Source organism: Vigna radiata, chromosome 8 (genome assembly GCF_000741045.1).
Source record: "Vigna radiata var. radiata cultivar VC1973A chromosome 8, Vradiata_ver6, whole genome shotgun sequence".
Classification (NCBI taxonomy): domain Eukaryota; kingdom Viridiplantae; phylum Streptophyta; class Magnoliopsida; order Fabales; family Fabaceae; genus Vigna; species Vigna radiata.
This window is the reverse complement of record NC_028358.1, coordinates 37020270-37045123: the sequence shown is the minus strand read 5'-3', so window position 1 is coordinate 37045123 and position 24854 is coordinate 37020270. Positions and strand designations below refer to the sequence as shown.

The 24854-nt window shown below is 31.6% G+C and overlaps 3 protein-coding genes and 2 non-coding genes across 5 annotated transcripts; 1 reads left to right on the top strand and 4 right to left on the bottom strand.

The window, feature by feature from the left end:
• LOC106771578 lies at positions 1-612 on the bottom strand. The gene has a single exon (XM_014657570.2). It carries the CDS (start codon positions 394-396, stop codon positions 256-258), a length of 141 nt encoding a protein of 46 aa, XP_014513056.1. The 5' UTR covers positions 397-612; the 3' UTR covers positions 1-255.
• A 5048-nt stretch (positions 613-5660) lies between these two features.
• On the bottom strand, positions 5661-5732 carry TRNAD-GUC. The gene has a single exon. It is a non-coding gene; the product is annotated as a tRNA-Asp (tRNA).
• Positions 5733-5801: 69 nt separating this feature from the next.
• On the bottom strand, positions 5802-5873 carry TRNAD-GUC. The gene has a single exon. It is a non-coding gene; the product is annotated as a tRNA-Asp (tRNA).
• A 673-nt stretch (positions 5874-6546) lies between these two features.
• On the bottom strand, positions 6547-8473 carry LOC106769817 (30S ribosomal protein S16-1, chloroplastic). Its single transcript, XM_014655589.2, has 5 exons — positions 8326-8473; positions 8066-8217; positions 7699-7744; positions 6963-7117; positions 6547-6880 (listed from the first exon to the last, which is right to left on the bottom strand). Exons 2-5 carry the CDS (start codon positions 8196-8198, stop codon positions 6837-6839), a joined length of 378 nt encoding a protein of 125 aa, XP_014511075.1. The 5' UTR covers positions 8199-8217; positions 8326-8473; the 3' UTR covers positions 6547-6836.
• Positions 8474-14095: 5622 nt separating this feature from the next.
• LOC106769831 (putative leucine-rich repeat receptor-like serine/threonine-protein kinase At2g14440) lies at positions 14096-19066 on the top strand. The gene is made up of 9 exons (XM_014655607.2): positions 14096-14364; positions 14437-15492; positions 15578-15728; positions 15818-15889; positions 16270-16338; positions 16433-16501; positions 16727-16804; positions 17222-17427; positions 18182-19066. Exons 1-9 carry the CDS (start codon positions 14265-14267, stop codon positions 18286-18288), a joined length of 1908 nt encoding a protein of 635 aa, XP_014511093.1. The 5' UTR covers positions 14096-14264; the 3' UTR covers positions 18289-19066.
• Positions 19067-24854: the final 5788 nt, after the last annotated feature.

Genomic DNA, 24854 nt, shown 5'->3' with positions numbered 1-24854 from the left:
TATATGATAAAATTGAAATTGTTATAAATAATTCTGTTATTGCGATGTACATAAAGCCAAGCCATATGTATTTATAAGGCCAGCAAGCCATACAAAAAATTGTTAACACTCTTCCACAATAACCAGCCGTCAGCTATATACACACTCTACGATATGAATGAAAGGAAGAGAAGAGGAAGAAGAAGAGGAAGAAGAAGAAGAAGAAGAAAAAGAGAATAAAAAGGAGAGAAAGAAGCAATCTTGTTTTCCATAGTACTAGTCATGCCAGCAGAGGAGCATGACCACACACCTTCTGATTATGTATAGCCTTGCCCTTTGTTCCCTGAGGGCTCCTCCAAGACCTCTGCTTGAGAGCCTTCTCTTTGAAGCTCCCATGGTAGGACTAGCCATCTTCATTTTTTTTGTAGAGTTAATTATGGTGGGGTTATCCTTTGTTATAAGGTATGTTGGAGTTAAAGGTGGAAGCTTTGAAGTTGAGTTGTGTTGTGAGTGAGGGATGGAGGGTTCTTATAGAAGTGGTTGAGGTTGTGGTCCTATCTCACATTGGTCTAGTAAAGAGGCAGCGATGGGGCATGAAAGGGCGTGCAGTGCCTCTAAACCCACCAGACAAACAGCAATTGGGCCCCACCTCACCCTTTGGGAATCCTTACCCCAATAACCGGGAACTGATAAAAACAACCCAAGCAATTCAACCACCCCTCTCTTTCTTCCATTGCCATGTCACACTCTATCATCCTATGTGTAGCCACCACCCACCAACATCATGGGTCTCCAATTTTTCAACTATGTGGTACCTATTTTATTTTAGTTTATAACCTTACCTTAATCTTCTGCATCATGATGGAGGAGTTTATGGTTGCCCATCAGGACAAAACTCAAAAAGCCTTCTCCTTTTTCTCACTGCCTTTCTATCTTTCCCTTCATCCACATTATCAGGGAAGTGACTGATGGGTAAGTAAAGCTCTGTTCAATCCTACATATCAGTTCCTAACAACAACCATTACAAAGGTTTTATAGCATAATCGACTAACTTATTACTACCTTGACTTCATCTAAAAAGTTGCACATAATTAGGGCCCCAGCTTTCAACATCAGACTTTGCATTCCCATGGCTAAAACTCATGCTTATCCAATGCCACAAAATCTATAAATTATTGAACCTCTCGGATTATCACTCATAAACAGAATGTCATCACCCTCACCTCATCCTAACCAATACTATACTACATTTGCCTTCATTTTTGTAAAAATCAGTTCAGATTTTCTTAGATGAAAACCACTGGCTTTCAACAATCCAGCACAAAATTGTTTCCAGTTTTTGTTGGTTGCATGATTTTTAGTCCACACCACTAAAAGTGGTGTAGTGAGTATGGGTCTAATTATATCTTAGATTCTATTCTCGTTTCAATCATTTGTATAAAAAAAATGATGATCTTTATCCTTACACTAAAACATTTAATTTCACAGACTAAAAGAAAAGAAGCTTAATAAATTATAATAATAATAATTACAGATGAAAACATGCTCCTATACATTAGTTTGGAAGATTTAAAAATTAGGCCTTCATTTATGTGACGTACTCTAATCTAATTATTTGGCCTTTGGGAGATTTTTGTTGAGCCTAGTTTAAAATGTGCAGCAGCAAAAAGCTGCATGATGGATATCCAAGCCAACTGAATATCAGAATATGTTACAGGAGTCTGACAGCTTTGGAGGAGACAGCAAGAATATAGAAGCAGTAATGAGATATTTGCATGAGCAATGGATTTGAATCACAAGATTCGTACACATTATGATAGGACAGAATTTTCTGCGCCTTCACACTGTATTTTTGTTTCACCTTACAGAAAGAAATCCAGATAAATCCTTGTTGGTATCTCATCCCAGAAAAGATATAAAAATAAGCTAAAGTGAGTTTTGCATAGGCCTGAAAGTATTTTGCTAAGTAGATGAAACAAAAGGGAGAAAGTTTTGTTTTTTTTGTTCAGCATCTCATATGCCCAAGGACGTAAGTTTCAAGTTTTTGACTAAGATTCCATAAGAAGAGGCATAAATTTTTATTCAAGTGTGATAAAAAGCCAGTTAATTAGTCTTAGATTGCACCCACTTGCTCTACCTCGTGCTCTTCTACCTCGTGCTCTTCCCAAATGCTAACCTTCTTTTCTTTCCTCTTCATCAAATTTTAAGCACTTCTTCATATTGAATAATGCGCTTGTCAGCACTTTCTTGCTTCTACCATCTTCTTCTTCTCACCTCACTCTTACACCTGAGTTTAGATTAATCGCTCCAATTTCAAACATTTTATCAACAAAATTATATCTTTTTTTTTTTTATCAAACAGAGGACCTGTGAAGTTTAGTGGGATTTAATCTATTTTATTTTATGTAATTTAATTAGATTAAATTGAGATTTGTATTTCGTTTAAGAATCAACCAGATTATAATTCAACTCAGTTGGGTTAAGTCATCAAATTCAGTGATTCTAGTTATAAAACTCATTACTTCAAAAAAAATTAATATTGGCAACATATCAACAATTAATACTTATGATACATAAATAAATAATATTTAATATGATAAAACATATAAAAATTGTAAAACTATACATGTTATACAACTGAATTAAGTTGTGAATTAGGTGTATCTAAAACTTAATACCGACTCAATCTAACCTGTAAAAATATTGAATTGAGTTCAACCGTACTGTTACCTTATATTACACTCCTACTTCTTCTTTCTTATCTACTTTCTTTTACTTTATTTCTTTTTTATTTTTAGTTCATTCTTCAAAAAATCAATTATTTAGTTTTAAACTATTTAGATTGGCCTCGAAACTATTTATTTGATTGAGTTGAAAACCATAATACATTTTCATTTTATAAAGATTTATGCATTTATAAACTAATCCAAAGACTTATTCTTTTACATTTTATTTTGGTTTATAGATTGAGATTAAGGTAAAGTTTTCATACTCCAAGCACATGTCAAAGTTTTTACTTTGTTTCACTTTTCTAACCATGTCAAATTGGAAAATTATTTATAGAGTACTCCGAAAGTAAAGTTAATAAAGATCCAACAATATTAACAATGAATGTATAATGAATGAAACTAACTCAACACAATATCACAAACTTATATTTATAAATATTTATATTCAAATCTCAATTAACAATAGTCTTATTTAGACTTAATATAATTATTTTTAACATTTGACCGGCACTTTGAATTAGAAACTAACATAAACATTGTACTATACAACCTTAAATTTGAAAAATTAGATTAGAAAATCACTTTTAAAAAATTAAACAATTTAGGCATATATATTGAGTGATTATTTTTTTTTTCATTTTTGTAATTATTATTCATACACGAAGCTTTATTATTAAACTTTTTATGAGAGAATATATATAATCTCATGTTTCTTCCTCACTCGTTTCGAGCAGTAACTACAGAGTTTTCCTACCACTTTTCCCCTAATAGACTACTATTGTATTTCCGCGTTAGTGTTGCTTCTTCTTTCAGTCTATTCTCTAAATTTCAGAACAATTCCATCTTTCTTTTCTCCATCATGTTGATTTGACACAAAATTCCTCTTTACCGTGAAATTTTGCACAAATCCCCATCAAAATTTTGCAAAAACTTCATCCGATGCTGTCTCAGAAACCGGTAGATCTTCACATATTTCACTGTGTATCCTCTCGATTTATTTGTATCAATCAATTATCGTATTCCAACCCAGACACAGAGTCCTTTATCAAGCTTAAGATGCCAAGTTTTTCTTATATTTTTCACAGTAACATATAGCAGACTCAAGCATCATTCCCTATTCAAGATGATCGAAATGAAATATTCATAAAAATGATAACTTTATTATATTGATTTGAAGCATGGGTGCAGAAGTTTGTAATTGAGAAAGCGCGATAGAAATGGAAAACAGTGGGAACTTAACAGCATTAGAGACAGAGGTGATAACATTAATGTCTGAAATGCTCCGTGATCAAAGTGGTCCAAACACAGCATATCTTGAATCTAAAAAAAATCGGTCGGTTGTACAGAACAAGGAGGTCAGAGTTACACGTGAAGTTCTCGTGATTCACAATACCATTGCCTGCGGTATAATTAACATATATAGTAATTTAATAGTCACGTGTACTTTCAGTCATTAAGCCACTACCCCATTTCCATTCTCTTCTACATGCTTGTTCAGTACGGAACAAACTCCCCACATGTTTCTTCACCACAACATCTGTGAAGGATTTTAATTTTTCTGCATTTTTTATTTGCTACACTGTCCTCTCTTTCCAACAGATCACAGATGGAATGTAATTTTCTTCCACACACCTTCCTTAAGGGATGGACTGAGATATGAAAAAAGAAGAAAAAACAGTAAAACAAACTAATACATATGGTTGTACGGACACAATGCTAGCAGGTTGAGTCTCTATTTACAACTGCTAATTTACTATGTAAACAACATGGTTCATAGCTGGTTATGTAACAATGACAGATCAATTGACTCTGTTACCAACACATTGAGATTGGCAGTGACAAGTAATAGTTCTACTTTGGTTATACAATAATCATGTTNATATAATTATCTTCAGCAGAGTCATTTTTAGCCATACATAAATAACTGTTGTCTCTCACATGATAAGTGTTACCTCAACTACTCAAAAAAAAATTATGTAATCCAATTATGATCCCGTATTTTGTGGAGAAAGAGTACGAGGAAATTATTAAAGTTCTAAACTTTTGAAGATCCAAAGTTGGATGATATCTTGATCAAGTAAATGGTCGTCCATTGAAACGAAGTTACAATAATTCACTCCGTGATGAAATGAGAAATATAAAGTGAGAAGTTACAAGGTGTTTTCGTGCTCTCTCCAAAGTCTAAAGGCAACAGACAAACTTGTTGGGTCTTTCTAGTGTACCATAATTATAATCTTCATTCCTCCGTGGGGATCCATCTGCTACATAAAGACTTTTTCTGCACTGATCGAGGAACACATTTATACTATCGATCATGNTCTTTATATAATCCCTCTCTGAAGTCTATGTGCGGCTTTCGATGACAGTCGAGAGAGTTCAAAACTATATACTTTTATTCTTGTCAATGTGTAAAGGTAAAAATAAAGTATATCAGATAAAAATAAACAAATTAAGCATACAAGTATAAAAATACTGGCAAATCTGATGTGTAAAGTTTTTTATTGCATANGATGTTAAATTTACTGATGTAATTTAACTGTATTCTCAACTTTTATCCAAAAATATAGTCTAAGAGCNTAATAGAGCATTTCTCCATGCAAGATATCTTTCTTTCTCTTGGCTCAAATTTCTACATATAAAAAGATAAGAACTTACTACCTGGGTTATAAATGCTGAAAAGCAGTACCAAAGGAAGACAGTTTTTCCCCATTCAACCCTAATACCTTACGAAAATAACCTACTTGAATGGTGAAATCATGAATCTATTATTTGAGCTTAATCCAGGTAGGAACTCTTTGAATAACATAATTTACATTCTCTTTTCAAACTCCATCTTCATCAAGCACATAAATAAAACCGATTGATAAATAATTGGTCCAGAAAAGCAGCAAAAGAACTATTAATGGACAAACCCTGAATTAAAAAAAAAAAAACAAAAAAACCAAAAGTGAACGCCGCTGCCGGGGATCGAACCCGGGTCACCCGCGTGACAGGCGGGAATACTCACCACTATACTACAACGACATGATGAGGACTGAAAAACCATTAATAATAATATCATAAATAAATGATTAATAGGAAGTTAAAAAACAACGCCGTTGCCGGGGATCGAACCCGGGTCACCCGCGTGACAGGCGGGAATACTCACCACTATACTACAACGACATGCTTGTTAAAAGTTTTAAGATAAGCTAAATGTAAACAGTATACATGAGGTCTCCATAAATCATTTAATAACTTCTGATCATTCATATTTGAGCATGGGAATTTTATTTTTTTCTATGAATAAACGTTTGTTTAGAGTGGATGCTTAGGTGTTGCTTAGAAAGCAACTCTTGTTTAAAGAAACTCTTGGGTTAGTTCGCTATGCTTGGAATTGCTTGAAATAATGAGCTACTTCTAGAAACAATTGTTTATTATGAGCTGAAACAAGTACTCATCAAAAACATTGATTTGATTGCCGGAACAGTTTAAGAATCCAAATACAGCACAATGTATGCCACTAAATTACTAATTCCGGAAATAAGAGCAGAAAAACCAAAGTGACAGTGCGGAGATCTCAAATTCATTCTCTAAGTCCGTCATGCGGAGTCCATACAGAGTCAAACAAATACAAAATAAAGTAAACAAAAAGTTGTTCAATATGAACCTTGAAGAGTTTCTCCTTGTCAAATCTTGTATAGCAGAAGCTAAGTCTCGTGTGTGGGTGCAGGACAGTGTCTGATACTCGAATTTTGAACAATGCTATATTCATTTATAATTAAAAGTATTACATAATTTTCAAATATTTTGATAGTTTGTTATTTCTTTTATAAGAAAACAGGAAAATATTTCAAAATTAATCCCCAGAATCAAGAAGAATTGCAAATGCACAAGTGTCGACAACAATGTCATACATGCATACATGAGCCAAAATAAAATGAACTGCTTTTGCTACACCGTGCTAATGTCTTTCCAATACAAAAGTTCTAGAAAACAAATGAAATCAGTCTCTCAACAGCAAGATAACTCATAAATTGTTCTGGGTGGTATTGAACAGTACAAACAATTGATCAAAGTCTTGCCCTTGCTTTGAGTGACATGTTCACATCACCACCCACCTCCTCCAAACCTGTGGAGGTGTTCTCTTCAAACTTGTAGGCCAATAGAAAATATAGCTTCTGGAGATGTACCTAGAATAAATGGTAAAAGAAATGAGAAAGAAATAAAAAAAAATAGCACCGAAAGAGGTTTTTGGAGGAGAGTCCAGTTCACCGTTGTCTTTACTGTCATCAGCATTGGTTGGTTGCTCTTGGTTAAGAGCAGCAAAAGAGAACTTCTCAAATGGACCACCCTGACGTCCTAAACCTGCTCGATACAGTAGATATTCCACAGGCTCTGTAGGCTTAGCTCCAACAGAAAGCCAATACCTATAAAACGTAGGGAGAATTTATGCTATCAAACAAATGGAGATGGCTGTGTTGCTAAATTCATAAATATAAATTTGGGCTGTCATTCATGCAATCAGAAACAATTGCTTTTCTTTCTCAAAGACAATTGACATAGGTAATTTAATCCTAATCATTGAATTAAAGAAATATAGAAATGCAACTTCAATATATCTCATTATACTGCCAATGGCCTTCTGCATAACTGCACAACCCCATTACCACCATGAAAACACCTATCAAGTAATTTAGCAGAAGTATATGTATAAAGAAAAAAAAAATATAGTGCAAACACAATTTTATTGTATTGAGGAAATGTCAGGAGACTAGAAAACAAAAAATTGAAAAATTTGGAGCTACGATCTTGGTCGGAGCAACGAAAACTATGTGCCTTGAATTTTAGTATTTCACAATGTTTCATATACCCCAGAAGCCTACACTCTACATGTTCCTGGTGAGGTTTTGCCAAGCAAATAATGAAAGCGTGTTCCGGGCAGTAACACTCTTTTCCCGCATTGATACACTCACAACTAGATAACCTAGCATTAGAGAAAGATACTTACTTCACTCTTTCCAGTTTGAGACGCATTTTTTCTTCATCATCCTTGCCTGCAGAAAAGTAATACATTGAAGAAAAATTAGAACCAACTACCATCCTCCATTATCTTTGTAATTCCTAACGGGTGAACATTAGACATAACAGTAACGACTACACACTACATTGGCAACAGGTTTTCGTATTATACAAATGTACGACAATGGCTTAATTGTAATTTTGGTTTCTTTTAGGAAAGAAAATGTTTACCTTGTACTGAAGAGCAAATTGGAAATTTGAATGGTATAACCCTGTAAATGTTTCTTTTGGAAAAGGAAATTTTCAACCTCACTGGACAGAACCATTTTACATTAAGTTAAGAATAAGAGAATAACCTGAGATAGGATTGTAGAAGCCTAAAACTTCAAGTTGCTTGCCATCTCTTGGTGTTTTGCTGTCAGTAACAACCACGCGATAGAATGGGTGGTTCCTGCAGCCGAGCCTTGCCAATCGAATCTTCACCACCATCTTTGAGTTTGCTTGATTCCTGCAACAGTGTTCGAGAGGAGAAGCAGTCAAACTAAATATTTGTATCCAACCGAGAAACAAGAATCATCGTGAAGCAATTCAAACATTGAGCAAAATACAAATTTACCAAGAAAGACTTAAACTTTCTCTTGTCAATAAACTGAACGAATTTTGGGTAGTAATTTGTAGCGAAGACTCAGATAAGGATAAGGGAAATGGATGGGGTTCAACGCATCCAAACAAAAAACTGAGATAGAGTGGGTTTTGTCATCCAATAGACCCATCCAACGGTTAAGAAAAGTCCAGTCCTAGTGCCACTTCCATTTCACACACCCCCATGCCTTTTTGGGCTCTACGACACACACATTGGGCTTTTTTTCCCTCCCCTTTTTCTTGTTACACCTCTCCGACTTTTTTTTACAAACCATTTCAACTACATACCACTAAAGTAGGGATGTCAAAAAACTTAATTATTATACTCACGGATAAAATTTACATTTGCTACTAAAGAGGTACTTTGAATTATTCACGTGACGATCTTTATTTTATTAAAGGATATTTAAATGAAATCATTTTGCTTAAACTTGTAGAGTTATGTTAAAACATAATTATACCCGTTTAAATTATCCTTCAAATGTTGTGATTACGACATAGTTTTATTACAATATAAAACTTTGTAATTATTAGTAATTGATATTTTTTTAATTATTGGATATAATATATAATGTATAATTGTATTAGAGGTGGTTACCTAGTTGGTAATCTAACCAAACTTTAATATATTGTGAATAGTAAGTCAACATGATCTTTTGAAAGTTTTCAAATTGAGGAGAGAGTATGATGTGATTTCTTAGTGGTATTTGTTAAGACAATGAATGTGTTTGGTACACTTTAAATTATATATTTTTTTATCTTACACAGTAAAGTCACGAAAGTGTGTGATTGTATATTTTTAATCAAAATATAAAATTTCCTAATTTAAGTGTTTCTTAAGTATTAAAATGTTTATGTTTTTTTTAGAATAAAAATAATAATAATACTTTTTTAATCATGATACAATATCAAAATTTATAAATTTAAAACAACCAACATTACGACACTAAAATAAAACTTCTAATATACAAAAAAAAAATCAATTATTAATTAATTAGTTAGTTCATGTTTGATTATCACAATTTTTATTTTTATATTTTTTAATTTGATGTTGGAATTTAAAATCCAAAAAAAATTTATTGAACACCTACAACGTTCAAAACTTAAAAGTTGTATTTTACTTATTATTTTTCAAGGTTAGTTGCAATTATGAAAGTAGAAGTGGGATTCTAGTTTACTCGTGTGTGTATGATAAATTTATTGTATTAAAGTCTCAATCTGAATAATTTGAACAAATAAATAAAGCATATATTCAAATTATTTAAATATTATAAAACAACATTCTACGTTAAAAAAAATAAATTTATTTGAACGTAATAGAAATCGAACATTTGATTAACCAAAATAACTAATAAGTTAAAACTAATTTAAATTTCTGTAAACTATTATGGAAACACCAAGTGAATTAATTTAAAGAATCTCATTAGATCAACTTCAATTATGGATTTCTATATTAGTTGAATTTGAATCATATAAAAGGATCAAACTAAACTAATGTCATTAAATAAAAATAAAAGGATGAAACTAAACTATTTCACAAAATCCAATAAAAATCAAATATACGTAACAATATTAAACTAAAAAATGAAAGTAATTACTTATCTATCATATCCTTATTCATATGCAAAAGTTTCCATTCAATATACATAACTTAACATAAAACCTATATTGAAAATTAAAACAAGGCTATGACTTTGCTTGCACGCCAAATGAATCTCTTCGTGGCATAAAAAAAAATAATCATTAACTATCATAAGATGAACTCGAAGTCAAAAAAACATCTGTTTTTCTAAAATCCCACACATGCAAGTGCCTCCTTGAGGAAGAAGCAGAAGACATTAAGGAAAGAAGATGCTTACATAAGAAAGGAAACTAACAGAAAGACAACTAAGTAATAATGAAGGAAGAAGATCTGTTTTCGGCTGAATTAGAAAGAAAAGTCCTGATTTACTAGTTGCACCACCTTTTACCAAACTCACCTCATTCCTCGAGTGTATGTGTATATATATATATATAAATTAGTTTGATAAAATTAAATTAAATTTAAAATTACATTTTTAACAAAATACGTAGTTAATTAAATCATTTATTGAACATATAGTATCTTTAATTATTAGCTTTATATGAAAAAAGAAATCTATTGAATTGGTTAAATTGAATGGAAAAATTAAGTGAATTTGTGGACGTCGACAATTATAAAAATTGAGAAAAAATGAGGAATGTTATATAGAGTAAATACCAGACCTGCCACTCGGCTAGATTAGGCGTGCCTTGCAGGTAGTGGTGGGTTGACCCTAATACTTAGTGGGTACCACGTTTTACCACAAAAATTAACGTTTCGCATATCAAACCCCACACTACTCAACCACTCACATTTACTACTAACATATATTTATATATATTAGGCATCATAATATTATTTTATATATTTACATTTATGAAATTTAATCTTCCTTCCTACTACCTTTTAATATCAAATAATCACTTCATGTTTTATTCTTCCGTTTACTCGTTTGAAAAAGTTTCTATCATATTATAATTAAGTCTTTATTTAATGCAATTTCATGCCTATAGTATTTAATAAATAAAAAAATAAAACAATTACGAACTTAAGAAAACCAGATGCAATTTTCTGAATGCTCTTGCTATTATTGATTAATTAGCGTTAAATATTTACATTTGACGTAAATTTCTATTACTTGGATTATTAAAATAAAAGGTTAATTTTAATTAAGAAAAACTGTATTTTAATTTCTTTCATGATTAATGTGATGACCACATAAAAAAAAAGAATGTGCAAAAGTGCATTCCTACTTTTTACCTTTTGAGGTCAAATAAAATAAAAGCTTTGGCACATTAATAGATCTATTCACTGATTTGCTAAAGGACAAAACTTTATACTTATGGTTTTAAAAATGGCCACACTAATCATTGTTCTGAAGCTTCTTAGATAAAGGAGTCTCTTAAACTTATCTAACGATCACTTGTATATATATTATTATAATCATACACGAAAATTATCTCAATAACTTATAAACTTAAAGAAAATAAATTAATTTTAACGTACATCGGTTAAGTATTAATGAACTTTGGAATTAATCTTCATATTTGGAACTCAAACCTGGGTGTGATTGTTGTTAAACTCGTTTCATCTAATTATTCATAATTTATTGTAAATATTTGATTTTGTCATTCGTTGAATAGAAAATTATCATCAAATACATAAGACAGATTTTGTTAATATACTTTTAAATGTTAATTAGAGTATTAACTGTGGAAAAAAAAACGTGATAGCAACGTTATAGAATTTTATATGAGTTTTCAAAGGTCACAAACTATTATACAATTAAAAATTATTTATTTTTATAATAATTTCTTGAAAGATCCTACCTGGTGTTATATAATTAGTCGTTGGTTACTCACAGTTAAATTATTTACAAATAGTTAATAAAGTGGTCAATTAAAAATATTCTTACCGTGAAAAATTACAGTTTTGTTGATAAGTAATTTAATATTAAAAATATATGTTCGATAAATGTAAGAGTTATGAAATAACTAAGAATATAAATGATTTTTAAGACTGGAGCTTGATTATTTTCACTGGTAAAAATCGAATATAAATGAAAAACAAATTAATTAATTGACTTTCGTAAGTAAAGACTAACATATTTTTAAAATCATTTTCTTTCTTTCTTTAATTTTTCTCAAAGTTCTTTTTTTATTATTATTAATCTACTCTTCTATATTAGGTAATTGAATACTATCATAAAAGTTATGATGTCAAATTTACAATTTTATAATTTTTTTTTTTTTACTTTCACTGTGATAGAGTGAATCTTAGTATATTGGTTGTTGAGTAAGAAGATAAAGTGGTTAGACACTAAAAGAGAATCATTATTAGTGGCGACCAAAATGAGTGTTATGCTAAGATGCATTTAAGGTGTATTGAATAGTAATTTGATAAGATTATCTTGATTGTGTTTATATCCAACTCACATAGAGGAAGATACCTAATTGTGAGAGTCGAGGGAGTTTCCTACAATCTGCTGCTTCAACAAGGATCAAACCACATGGGTATAAGAAATTTATCTTGTCACACTTGAATGGGACATTGGTCTTGGTTTATTGCATTAATGGACTGTAAGATAGTGTGCCATACTTGATAGGGACAATAGTCTTATTTGTTATTTTGAAGGAACAGGAAAGATTGATAGGTGTAAAATACGAGTCTACTCAATACACTTGTCTTTTGAAAGTTGAGTCGGATGTCTAAGTCTTAAGAGACTTGTAAGCTAATTTAATGAGGCTTTGGTTATATTTAAATACCAATGAGGACATGTATTATGTTAGACATTTGATTCTTATTGTGTGATATTAAGTGGTTGTGAGGATGAGATTTGTAGATAAGTAAATTTTATTTTGTGATTAGTTAATATATATGGTATATTATAATTTCATTAGCTTACTTCGTTTTTTTATGTTGGTTGTGGTTTATTTTTTTTATTATAATCATATATTATACGTGAGCAGAGGATAAATCAAGCAGAAGATATGTATGATAATGTGACTGTCCATGTTTTGTTTAGAAAATCATTGTTGTATATGTATATAATTTTGTATTATATAAATCAAATACATCTTATATACGTAGATATTTATTTATGCTCATTATTAATTATCTAAGAATATAATTAGTTATATAAATATGTTGTTTAGAGTTGTTAAAATAAATGTTCATCAAATGATACTAATTAGAATGAATATAATCATAACAATAAACCTTGTTTTATATAAACTTATTTTGATCCAAATTTAAACAATGAGTAATTTCAATGTAAACTTTTATCAAACAAATGACACTTTTACTTTCTTATAATCAGTCAGGTCGGACATAAAAAGCTAAGTAAATGACATTTTGGCATTTTTTTTTTCAAATATAAACTAATATTTGGGTGATTTGATGATTTTTAACTTAAACATATACTATAAAGAAAAGAACTAATAAAAGGATAAAAGCACATTTTGGGTGCAATTCTTTCTAAAAGAATTTACCAAAATGAGTAGATTAAAAAAAACTAGTATAGTAGATAAGCCCATTAAAGGTAGGATGACTTTAGTTTAAATCATTTTTAAAATAAAAGTCAGGTTAACGTGGCATAGTTTTACTTCAAAGCATTTTTCTAAAAATTAAAATCATATCACCCTAGTATAAGTTCTACCAAAAGTGAATTAAATTAACACAACTTTAATTTAAAATATATTGAACTATAATAATGTAATTTTGACAACATTTCGGATTAAAAATGTATAAATTAAAGTTGTGTGAACTTTTTCTCAAATTTTTAAAGATAACAAAACTTATATTTAAATTTTTTCAAATATACCAATTTCGGTAATTTAAAAAAAAGTACACCAGAAAACTATTCTTTTGGCAATAAAAAAAACGTACATGATGAACAGTGATGTCATATAATTTATGTTGTTGTAACAGTTGATAAATTTAGGCCTTGGATGTTTTAATAACGTCAAAAAAACAAAATCCGTGAAAGGTGTAACTAATTTCATAACATTTATATATATTGTGATAAAATGGTGATATATATATAGTATTTGTATAATGATTAAGCTTTATTTAAGATAAGTTGGAGCATGAGGTTTTTAAATGTGATTAACAGTTAATTTTGTTTGAAAAAAATGAGCATGAGGTGATAGTGTGGAGTAAAGAAGGAAATGAAACAACGGTCATTGCATTGCATAGTATAGTATAGTAAAGTGTTGATACCTACTCTCTCTCTCTCTCTGCTTCAATTCAACGATATTCTCCCGCTAATCTCGCCATCTCCCACTCTCTTCGCTCTGCCTTTGTCATAATTATCATCTCCCACTCTATCTTCATTCACTCTCACACACGCCATGACTTTACTTTTCTTTTTCTTTTTCTTCACCATCACTATCACCACCTCTGCACCACCACCACCACCACCACACCCTCCTCCTCCGCCATACCCTTACGGTAAGAAACTTAGCTCTTCCTCTCTCCTTTCACATTTCATTCTTCAGTAACACTCTTCAATTCATTCCGCAGGTTTATCCTACCACATTAACTGTGGCACTTCTGCCAACTCCACTGACTCCTTCAACACCACATGGCTTTCCGACCGTTTCTTCTCCGCCGGCTCCTCCGCCCTCGTCTCCCACCCTCTCAACTTCCCCCTCCCCTCCGAGAAAACCCTCCGCTTCTTCCTTCCCTCCTCCTACGGCAAGAAAAACTGCTACACCTTCCCCTCCCTCCCCTCCTCCTCTCGCTACCTTCTCCGCACCTTCACCGTCTACGACAACTACGACGCCAAGTCTCGCCCTCCCTCCTTCGACGTCGCCCTCTCCTCCACCGTCCTCTTCAGCTGGCGCTCCCCCTGGCCCGAGTCCACCGCTGCCAATGGCGCCTACTCCGACCTCTTCGCCTCCCTTTCCAACACCTCCTCCTCCCTCGATCTCTGCTTCTACGGCTTCGCCACCGATGCCCCCCTCATCTCCTCCATCGAGCTCATCCAGGTACACCCTGCCGCCTACGACGCAACCGACAACATTATCCTCGTCAACTACGGCCGCATTTCCTGCGGCGCTCCCCAGCATTGGGGAGCTGCCTTCTCCAACGACACCGACCGCTTCGCCCGCTCCTGGCAGCCGGACTCTGCCTTCCGAAAAATCCCCCAAGATTCCAACGACGTCCGCTTCCTCTCCACGTCGAACTCGATCTCCGGCGCGGACGAGGAGCCTAATTACTTCCCCATGAAGGTGTACCAGTCGGCGGTGACCACGGAGGGGACGCTGGAGTACGAATTGGAGGTGGACGCGAAGATGGACTATACCGTGTGGCTGCACTTCGCGGAAATCGATTCCAGCGTGAAAAAAGTAGGGGAGAGGGTCTTCGATGTTTTCATCAACGGCGATAATGTTACCAGGGTTGACATATACAAACAAGTTGGTGGTTTCTCTGCGTTGACTTTGAATTACACCCTCAAGAACTTGAGCTCCAACGCATTCACATTGAAGCTCGTGCCGGTTGTGGGTGCCCCTCTCATTAGTGGCGTTGAGAATTACGCATTGGTTCCTATCGATCCCTCCACTCTCCCTCTCCAAGGTCTCACACATTTTTGTATAATTTTATTTCATTCATTGTTTCATACTGGCATAATAGAAAGTTACGAATTGTAACGTGTTTGCAGCTAGTGCGATGAAGGCGTTGAAAGAGTCGCTTCGTATTCCTGATAGAATGGGTTGGAATGGTGATCCCTGCGCCCCTACTACTTGGGATGCTTGGGAGGGTGTTACCTGCCGCATGACTACCGATAAAACTGCTCTCGTCATAAGTGAGATGTAATGTAACTCTTCTTTCCAACCTTTTTCAATTTATTTACTCTGCCAATTCATGTTTCAATGAATCTTAATTCCTGTTGCGGTTTCAGAGATCTTGGCACTCAGGGCTTGAAAGGGTACATAAGCGACCAGATTAGTCTTTTGTCCAACTTGGTAAGCCTGTAAGTATCACCGTCTCTACTTTCAACCCATTTTTTTTTTCTGATATGTGAAACCGTTTAGATAGACTCATGATTTTCTGCATTCTACCTCATAAATGAATGCTATGGCTACTGCAAGTATTTCGGTTTTCCATACCTGGCCTTTCTCTAAGTTTGTTGTTTGTTGTCCTTCATATTGCCATTTTTTTCCGTAATTTTTTTAGTGAAGGCTTCTGTCTTGTATCCACATGCACCATTTATATAATTAATGGTTGCTCTCAGTTTCAATGTTGGAAACGATTTTTTATGCCTTTGCCATATACGTATTCTGTTTTATGCAGCACGTGTTTTGCCAGATTAGTGTTGCTCATTTTCATATCGTGGGCAACTTAATTTTACAGGAATTTGAGTTCTAATTCCTTGGCGGGCGAAATACCAGCTGGACTGGGTCAAAAATCTCTTATACAAGTGTAAGAACAGTTATTATCGCAGTTAGCTACTAATTCTAGCAGACGAGTAATTATGCTACATCTCCTTAAAAATTCTCCTCCTACTTTCCTGTAGGGATTTATCCAACAATCAGTTAACGGGATCCATACCTGACGGTTTGGCATCTTCGAATTTGAAGCTCGTGTAAGTATCTACTACTTCTGCATCAATTAATATGATCGTCTCTTTAGGTTCTATATCCTCATTATTTTCTTTCTTTTTCTGTTTGGTAAGACGTGTAGTCCTTCCTCTAGATTTAGCGCTTATTTTCCCTCAAGTTCAATATCTTTTTCTGTCACAAACGGGGATGCTGCAATGCTTCTGCTTGATAAAAAATATATCATTTTCTAATATGTATAATGATGTCAGGCTACTGAATGGTAACCTATTGGAAGGGCGAGTTCCAGAGCAACTTTATTCTGTTGGTGTGCATGGTGGAGCTATTGAGTATGTCACTTTAATTTTCTGTCTGTGCTCTATTTGCTTCTGCATAATGTTGTGTTCAGATTGAAATGTTGAATAACTTTGCTTGTGTATATAATAATCCTTATTTGGCTTATCTTTTTCTCTTGTCTTACTGTTTTCCCTATCTCTCCGTCTGTGTGTGAGCTCCTAAATTAAACTATTACACTATCCTGATAAAAAAAAAAACTGTTACACTATGTCTATCCAAGATGACGAATCAGCATGTCAATCAATTCAATTGTCATCAGCTTTGAATGCAAGACTCAGCTTAAATTACTAATTATTTAACTTTTAACATTATGCAAAAAAGAACTACATATCAATCATGTGTGACCGATTGTATAATCCAACGAGAAATAATCTCTTTTAAATATTCAATGTGATTTGTTTTTTATTCAGTCTCTCTAGCAACAAGGGATTGTGCGGTGTACCATCTCTTCCATCATGTCCTATGTTTTGGGAGCATGGCAGATTATCCAAGCGGGGTAAACTTGCAATAGGCTTGTCATGTCTTTTTGTTTTGTGTGTGGTACTGCTGCTGGCATATATCTACATCAGGAGGAAAAGAAACGATTATGATTTTGCTCTTCCTCATGAATTAATTTGTAAGTATGACTTCAATAAGATTCTGTGTTTGTCATGCATCTTTATTCATAATATTCCTAGTGACGTATATTGGTTTTCTGGGGGCTAACGTGACGATGCTTTATTTGCTTTGTCGGAGTAGTAGTTGCTCTTTTCTGTAACTCTCGGATTCTTTTATGAATATACTTTATACACATAGGATTTCATTTTCGTGCAGTATTTATATTAGTTTCTCTTGTTCTGGCAAACTCTTACTGGTTGAAATTTCTAACTGCTCCTGTCATGATCATGAAAGCATCCTTCATAAATATTATTTTACTTTTGCTGTCATGTGTATTATTCAAGTTTCATCATGTGTTCATTATTTCAAAAGTGGCAAAATGTCGTACATTCTTTATCGGAATTTAAATCACGATTTAATTTAATGTACCAGTCTTCATTAATCATTATTTTTTTTCCTATGAATAACCTCCATTTCCGGTTTAATCTTGGGTTGGATCAAAGATAAATGAAGAAGTCATTTAAATCCAATCTAACCGTTTTTTTAGGGGCCTTGGACGTAGCATCTGCTGTAATATTTTGTTTTCTTCGATAAAATGGATCCTCTTATTGAATTTCACATCTAGCAAGTGATGGGTTCCAGCTGCTTAAATTCAACCAAATGATGAGATATTCGGTTTTAAGAGGACTTCTTAGTTTTAAGAGTTCTATTTATCAACTTTGAATATTGAAATCCTGTGCTAATATCGACTGTTACTGTGACTTCTTCTGCAGCATTAGCTGCCAAGAGAAACCGCTATCAGAGGCAGAAATCTTTGATGCTTCTTGAGCTAGAGAGTCAACATGCCAAGGGACTACCTTCACCCTTTACTCCACTATAACTTTTTTTTTTCAACTCATGAAAGATTCATTTCATAGGTTTCGGGTAAACATACACAGGCTAGCAGCATCCCTGGGCCATCAGGCAAAGTCACATTAGAAAGAAAAAAAGAAAAGAAAATGATTTACAGGGGTTGGTCTGCTTTTCCTCTACAACTTTGCCATGTCGAGGATTGCTCAAGATACCCAGTGCCACACACAGTGAAAATAGTTTCCTGAATCATCAAAGAAAGGAATATCCCTTGTTGTATCTCTAGCCATCTGTACCTTTTGATGAACACACATACCTGACAAATAAATAACCTCATCAATGTATACAATTGGAGCCAGAACTTGGCATCCAGTTTTTCATGTTCTGCTCGATAATACACAACCCTGTATACTGATTTATGTAGCAAAACATCAGTGAGTTTTGTTGTACATTGTATTATTGTTTGAAATTTTTCCACGGATTTACCAAGTAAAGGATGATACAGAAGATTCCATGCCTTTTAGGCACATAAATACTTGTATTTTGATTATGTCCCTTCGTGTTACCTAAAGCTACAATTTAGAATTGTTGCCAACAGTTGGTAGTGCTGTAGATAACTAACAAGCACACTTTATAAAAATTTTGCTGTTCATTGTTAAACCCTAACTGATAGGGATCCTATTGAAGTTAAAATTACTACCTTCTGCGTCTCCTATAATAAATGGCCGTAAACAAATTGTAGTTCCTACGTTTTCTATTGACAGTTAAAAATCAAACTATTTTAAATGAATGATATTAATTATTTTGTCTCCCCCTGTCCGATTTTAGAATAAAAGTATGTATGAATATAAAAAATTCACTTTACTATTTCAGTCCTAAATATGACAATAATACTATAATTTACTAGTTCATTTATCATTAAACGTAATTTGAAAACTAATATTTCGTAGGAGTAAATGCAACGTGAAAACAATATCCAATAAAATGAAAATGCACACAATGTAATAATTTTTAAAACAACGTCCTTCCTTTGGATTATAACCAAACCAACAATCATTTGTGTCTGAAAGTTGTTCGACAGATTTTGAATACTGTAATCAATCGTGTTCTATACTTATCACAATACTCATGCATATTTGTGACAATGTCATGTTACATAAGATAAAAGTTTAAGCTGACCTTTTTTTCATCTCGAAAAGTTAAAAGACAAATTTATTTGGTATTTGTCTTAAAATTATTTTAGCTTTTTTATTTTTTAACAATAACTTTCTTTAATCTAGTAGTTTTAGTGTGTAAAGCATTTAAAAATAATGTGTAGATAAAACAAGATGAAAAAAAAATACAAGAAAAACAGTATGTTTTATTCTCAAATTCCCTCACATTTATTTCTCTTATTTTCTCAAATCCTCTCAAGTAACTCTTTCTTTGAAAAAAAAATACACGAAAAACATTGAAAATATAGGTTTTATTATTAGACACTCAAATATTTCATGAAATAAAGTGATCATCAATAAAAATATTTTACAAATTTTCTATAAAAAAATGGAAGGAAATGAGTATTTTTTTTTCAAATGAATTTTAAAAGATCTATCAAATATTTACAGAAAAAATTTCCATTTTCAAATATCAAGTTTAAGTTTATTTATTTAATAAATGAGGCTGAACAAATATTATGTGAGTTGAAATGGAATATTTGTCTGTTCAACTCGTTCACATTACAAATAGGAAGAATGTAGTAGTAATTTCTCGATTAGACGTTTCCCAGAGGCTTCTTTTTATGGTATGACTCTAACTTTCAAACCTTTCTTTTTATAGTACCATATTTCCAAAATAAAAAAATTCAGTGTCTACATTTAATGTTAACAATATGAAACAAAACACCTTAACATAAATTAAAATCTTAAATAACTAAATTTCGAACCTAAGTTTCACAACTTTACAAATTTTCAAATATACATTCAACAAATTAATATTTAAAAGATAAAAAAGGGAAGTGGAAAGGGATAAAAGAAAAAAATCTTCCTTGACTTATTTTCTCATAATCTCTTTCTTACGTTCCGTAAAATTCTGCAACATCTTTCGTTCATTTTGAAATAGATTTTACAAAAAAAAAAGTATATTTTTTACTTGCTGAAAAGTCCATTTTAAATTAAAGCTCAATAAAGAAATATACACAATTTCAATTAACAAAAAAGGACCGAGTTTGAAGAATTAGCTTGAGAATACCATAACAAGGTTGAGATAATCTTTTCAACTCGGTAGCTAACATAACTTATTTTGTTTAGATTAACAGGTTAATCCGCTTAATCTAATAGACTAATCCGTTTAATCTGACATATCAACTCAACTTGGGATATTACCATGAGAAGATAGTTTGAGAATTAAAATTAGAGAAGATGAAACAAAAATTAAACAACCTTTTATTTGAATATTGTTCAAAGAACAGTACTAAACTTTGATTTCGCTTTTTATGGTAGGAAATAAAAAATTGCAAGCTTTAGACTGCTGCTAAAATGGGCTCCAACTTAATATATACTTTGATAAACCAACGTCGAATGTTGATATTCTCAAATCTATGGAAGTTCTTGAATAATATTAGAAAATGGGTTATAAGCTTAACTCAATTTCACAAAATTGATTTGTAAGATGAGGTTTGCACCTCACTTATATATTATAAATTGGCTTTATCTTTAGTTAATATGGGATTTTCAACAAATAATGAAAAAGTAATTGTCAGTGTTTTTCCGAATTGCCAATCATGGATAAAGTGCTAAGTATCCCAATTACTACCATTGCATATGAATTTTCTTTCAACATTGGTTTAAGGATTTTAAATAAGTATAGAAGTCGTCTATTATAAAAAAATGTTGAAACAATAATTTGTACTTCCACATGGAAGTATGAATTTCATAATTTCGATGATGATGTTAATCAAGATGGAAGAGTAAAATTCTTCTAATGCTCTAATAAGGAGAATTATAAAAATTAAACGAGTAAATGACGATGGAATTGATTGTTAATTTTTTTAAATTTTTAGTATTATAGATCGAAGAATTGTGAGAACAAAAATAATCTAAAGTAGGAACATGTTTTGATACATTATGAAAATTTCAAATGGAGATATATTTAAATAAATAATAAATTATTCAAATAGAGTCTCATAATCGACAACTTAATTAGTATATCAAATTTAGTTTAAAATCCAATCAAACTCAAATTGATCTGTTTTATCAACAATATAATGTCTGTTCTATTTTATATTGTTCTTCTTTGTTATACCTCCATGTATTTAAAAATTTTAATTTATCTTTTTTTATCTGGAGTTTTAGAATATAAAATTTGAAAGCATTTTAGAATACAAATTATGTATTTTGATGGTATAATTTAAGATATATTTTTATTTTTCATTTTGAATGGTATAATTTTATATAAATTTTTTTATTATAATTTATAAATATAAATAAAAAATATATATTCTAAATGGTAAAATTTTAAATATGAATATAAGTGCTACGTGGAAAGAGTAAACTATAAAAAGAGTTCACTTTCTTAAGAAAAAGTAGAGGGAGAAACTATAGGAGATGCAGGAAAAAGGGCCCTATTTTTTTATATTATAGTTTTGGTCCATCAATGCTAATACTACTTCTAGCCACCCAAACTCGTTAAGCCCAACTATCCACTGATCCAATTTGCCAATTGCTGCGCCCCACAAAAAAGTTAGATAAAAATCATATTCCGTACAATTTTTTATTCTAACTTCTTATGACATAGTCAGATTCAGTTTTCCATATTGTCATCTGCATGACAATGTTTGACTCAGCGTTCTTAAATTATTTATAATTTTGAAAAATGATATTTTAACACCAATTTTTCACACCATTTTGACACTGTACATGTGTTAAAATGTAGTTGAACGATTTTAAATTAAAAAAGACTGAAACAAGAATATATTTGGAAGAGAAAAATTAAAGTTTTTTTTTTTAATTTAAAATCGTCCAACCATATTTTGACACGTGTGCACTGTCAAAATGGTATCAAAAAATTGATGTTAAAATATCATTTTCGCGTAACTTTTAACATCTGAAATACGACTTCTTAGAGTTTCCAAACACGCGGTAAACCAAACGCGCGTTTTGAAATGGCCATGTTTGCATAAAAACTTCCATCTAAAAGCGTATCTACAACGACATTTGGATTATGTATTCATCCAGTTTTGACCAAGCCAAACCCATGCACAGTCACTCACATAAGTGTTGAAATTGACTTTAACCATCATGTGATCAAATTGACTTTAACACTCAACCACATTATTTCCAACTACACACTCTCAATTCATTTTATTTTTAATCCCATGCTTTGACTCAAAACACGGATTCACACTCAATAATTCTACTACTAATTAAAACTTCTATAATTAGACACAGTTCATTCAAACCATTTAAAGTATTGCATTTCATAATTTTGAAATTAAATCTTCGACAACATATTCAAAAGAAAAAAAAAAACATTTTGATATTCCATGGTGTGAAAGAGTTACATGTTTTTGGGTCTTGTTTGTTGGTAGCAGCTCTTGTAGACTATTTTTTTCTTCGTGCCCTTTTTGTTTTTCACCTGGCTTAATTATTTCATTTACATTCATGAGAACTAGGGTTCTAAAACATTCTAGAACCAAAAGATTATTTGTTTGAACAAGACATTTAGAAGTCAATGTTGTTATTTGCTTTCAATTTTCTTAAAGTTTGTTTTTTAGGATGCAAAGTAGCACCGCATTAGACGGGATTAATGTAAGGTGGTCCTGTATTTATGCATTGACCTTTCATTTATTTCTGTAAATTGTTAGTTAAACATGATTGCCCAGATTCTATTGAGAAAGAAAAGGCTTACATTAGATGGTATATGGTAGTACCAAACTACGTCTCCCACTTGTCCAAATCATTCACTATGACATCTCATACCCGCAACTTCTAATCTCTCTTATTTATATTAATTGAGTTTTAATTTTATTCAATACTCAAAAAATCATCAATTTTTTTAATAATATGTTTCTCAAAATTTTAATAAAGATAATAATATGAAAGATGTAATGTCCTTGTTTCTGTCAAAATAAGAGTGAAGGTTTTTGTGTGACCTGTGAGTGACACTGACCTCATACAAGGCCAGTTTCCTTTGAATTTCAACGCAGCAAAACCATATATATCAACGGGAATGTATAAAGTATCTTACAAGGCAAAGCACGGAAATACTCAAATTTGCTTCTCAACGTATATTTATTTTTGGTTTAAACCTTTTTTTTTTAGTAAGTTAAGTTCTGATGTTTTAGTTTAGTCCCCGCTTTTAAAAATGTCAACCTTTAGTCTCTATGATATGAAAAATATATCAAATCAGTCTTATTCGTTAACAAATCACAAGTTTTTCATTAAGTGATTTGTTGTTCATAATACCTCCCGTTAACAAATAACAAAATATTGGATACCTAGGTATGAAAACTTGTGATTTATAGTTCATTAAGTGATGTCATGAGGACTAATTTCATACATTTTTCATATCATAGGAACTAAAGGTTGACATTTTTAAAAGCGAGGACTAAACTGAACATCAGAATTTAACTTAGGGACAAAAAAGAGTTTAAACCTTTATTTTTAAATACACCTTTATAAATAAAATAGATATTTAAAAAAAAAAATCTTTTAATTTTTATCTAAAGGCTGTGTTTTTTATATATGATTTGGGGTTTTATATATTCTGTGTTTAGAAAAAGACTTAGATTACAAATATGATTTTAATGTAAATTAAATTATGTTATAATTGTGTTTATAAGCATGCTTTTATTTCAATGTGAACGAGAATAATGGTTGATTTTCTTGATTACGGTCGTCACATATTAGGGTTAATAAATAATGAATTTCTGTATTTTTGATTTTGAATTGACTGAAATTGAATTTTATAAATTTTGCAAATACTTGGTAAGATGGGGCCAGTCTGATGTGGACTAACATCAACAAAATCTCTATTGGACCGGTTCGTTTTTTAATTGAGTAAAAGTTATTTTTTTTATATATTTTTTAAAATAACGTAAAAAAATGTTAAAGACTCATGTGTATTAAAATATTATTTTTATTTCTAATTGGGTTATAAAATTTATTCTAACCCTACGTACCTCAATCCTACGTCAAGCTAACACACCATCTTGGTCTACTTTTAAAAAAATATTAAACTTGAAAAAAAAAATTATATTTTAAAATTTCAAGTCATGTAATTGAATTTAAATTTAAATTTCTGGTATGATGAATTTGTATATAAAGAAATATAAACTATAATATATGTACGTTTAAGAAAACATCACTTTAATTTTTAAATATAATTATTATTTTTTAAATGAGTCAGCCTTAGACCTAAGTTCATCTAGGTAGCAGGTTAAACTAGTCAAATAAAAAAATAATCCGATTCAATTTACGTTACAGTGTTTTTTTTACTTAGCTTAATAATGCTTTGTGAACTTTTCAAGGAAACTGAACCTATTTTGACAATTTTATGGATAAAAAGTGTGCCAATTTTTAAATGAGGCGAGAAATAAAAAATATAAATATATTAAAAATT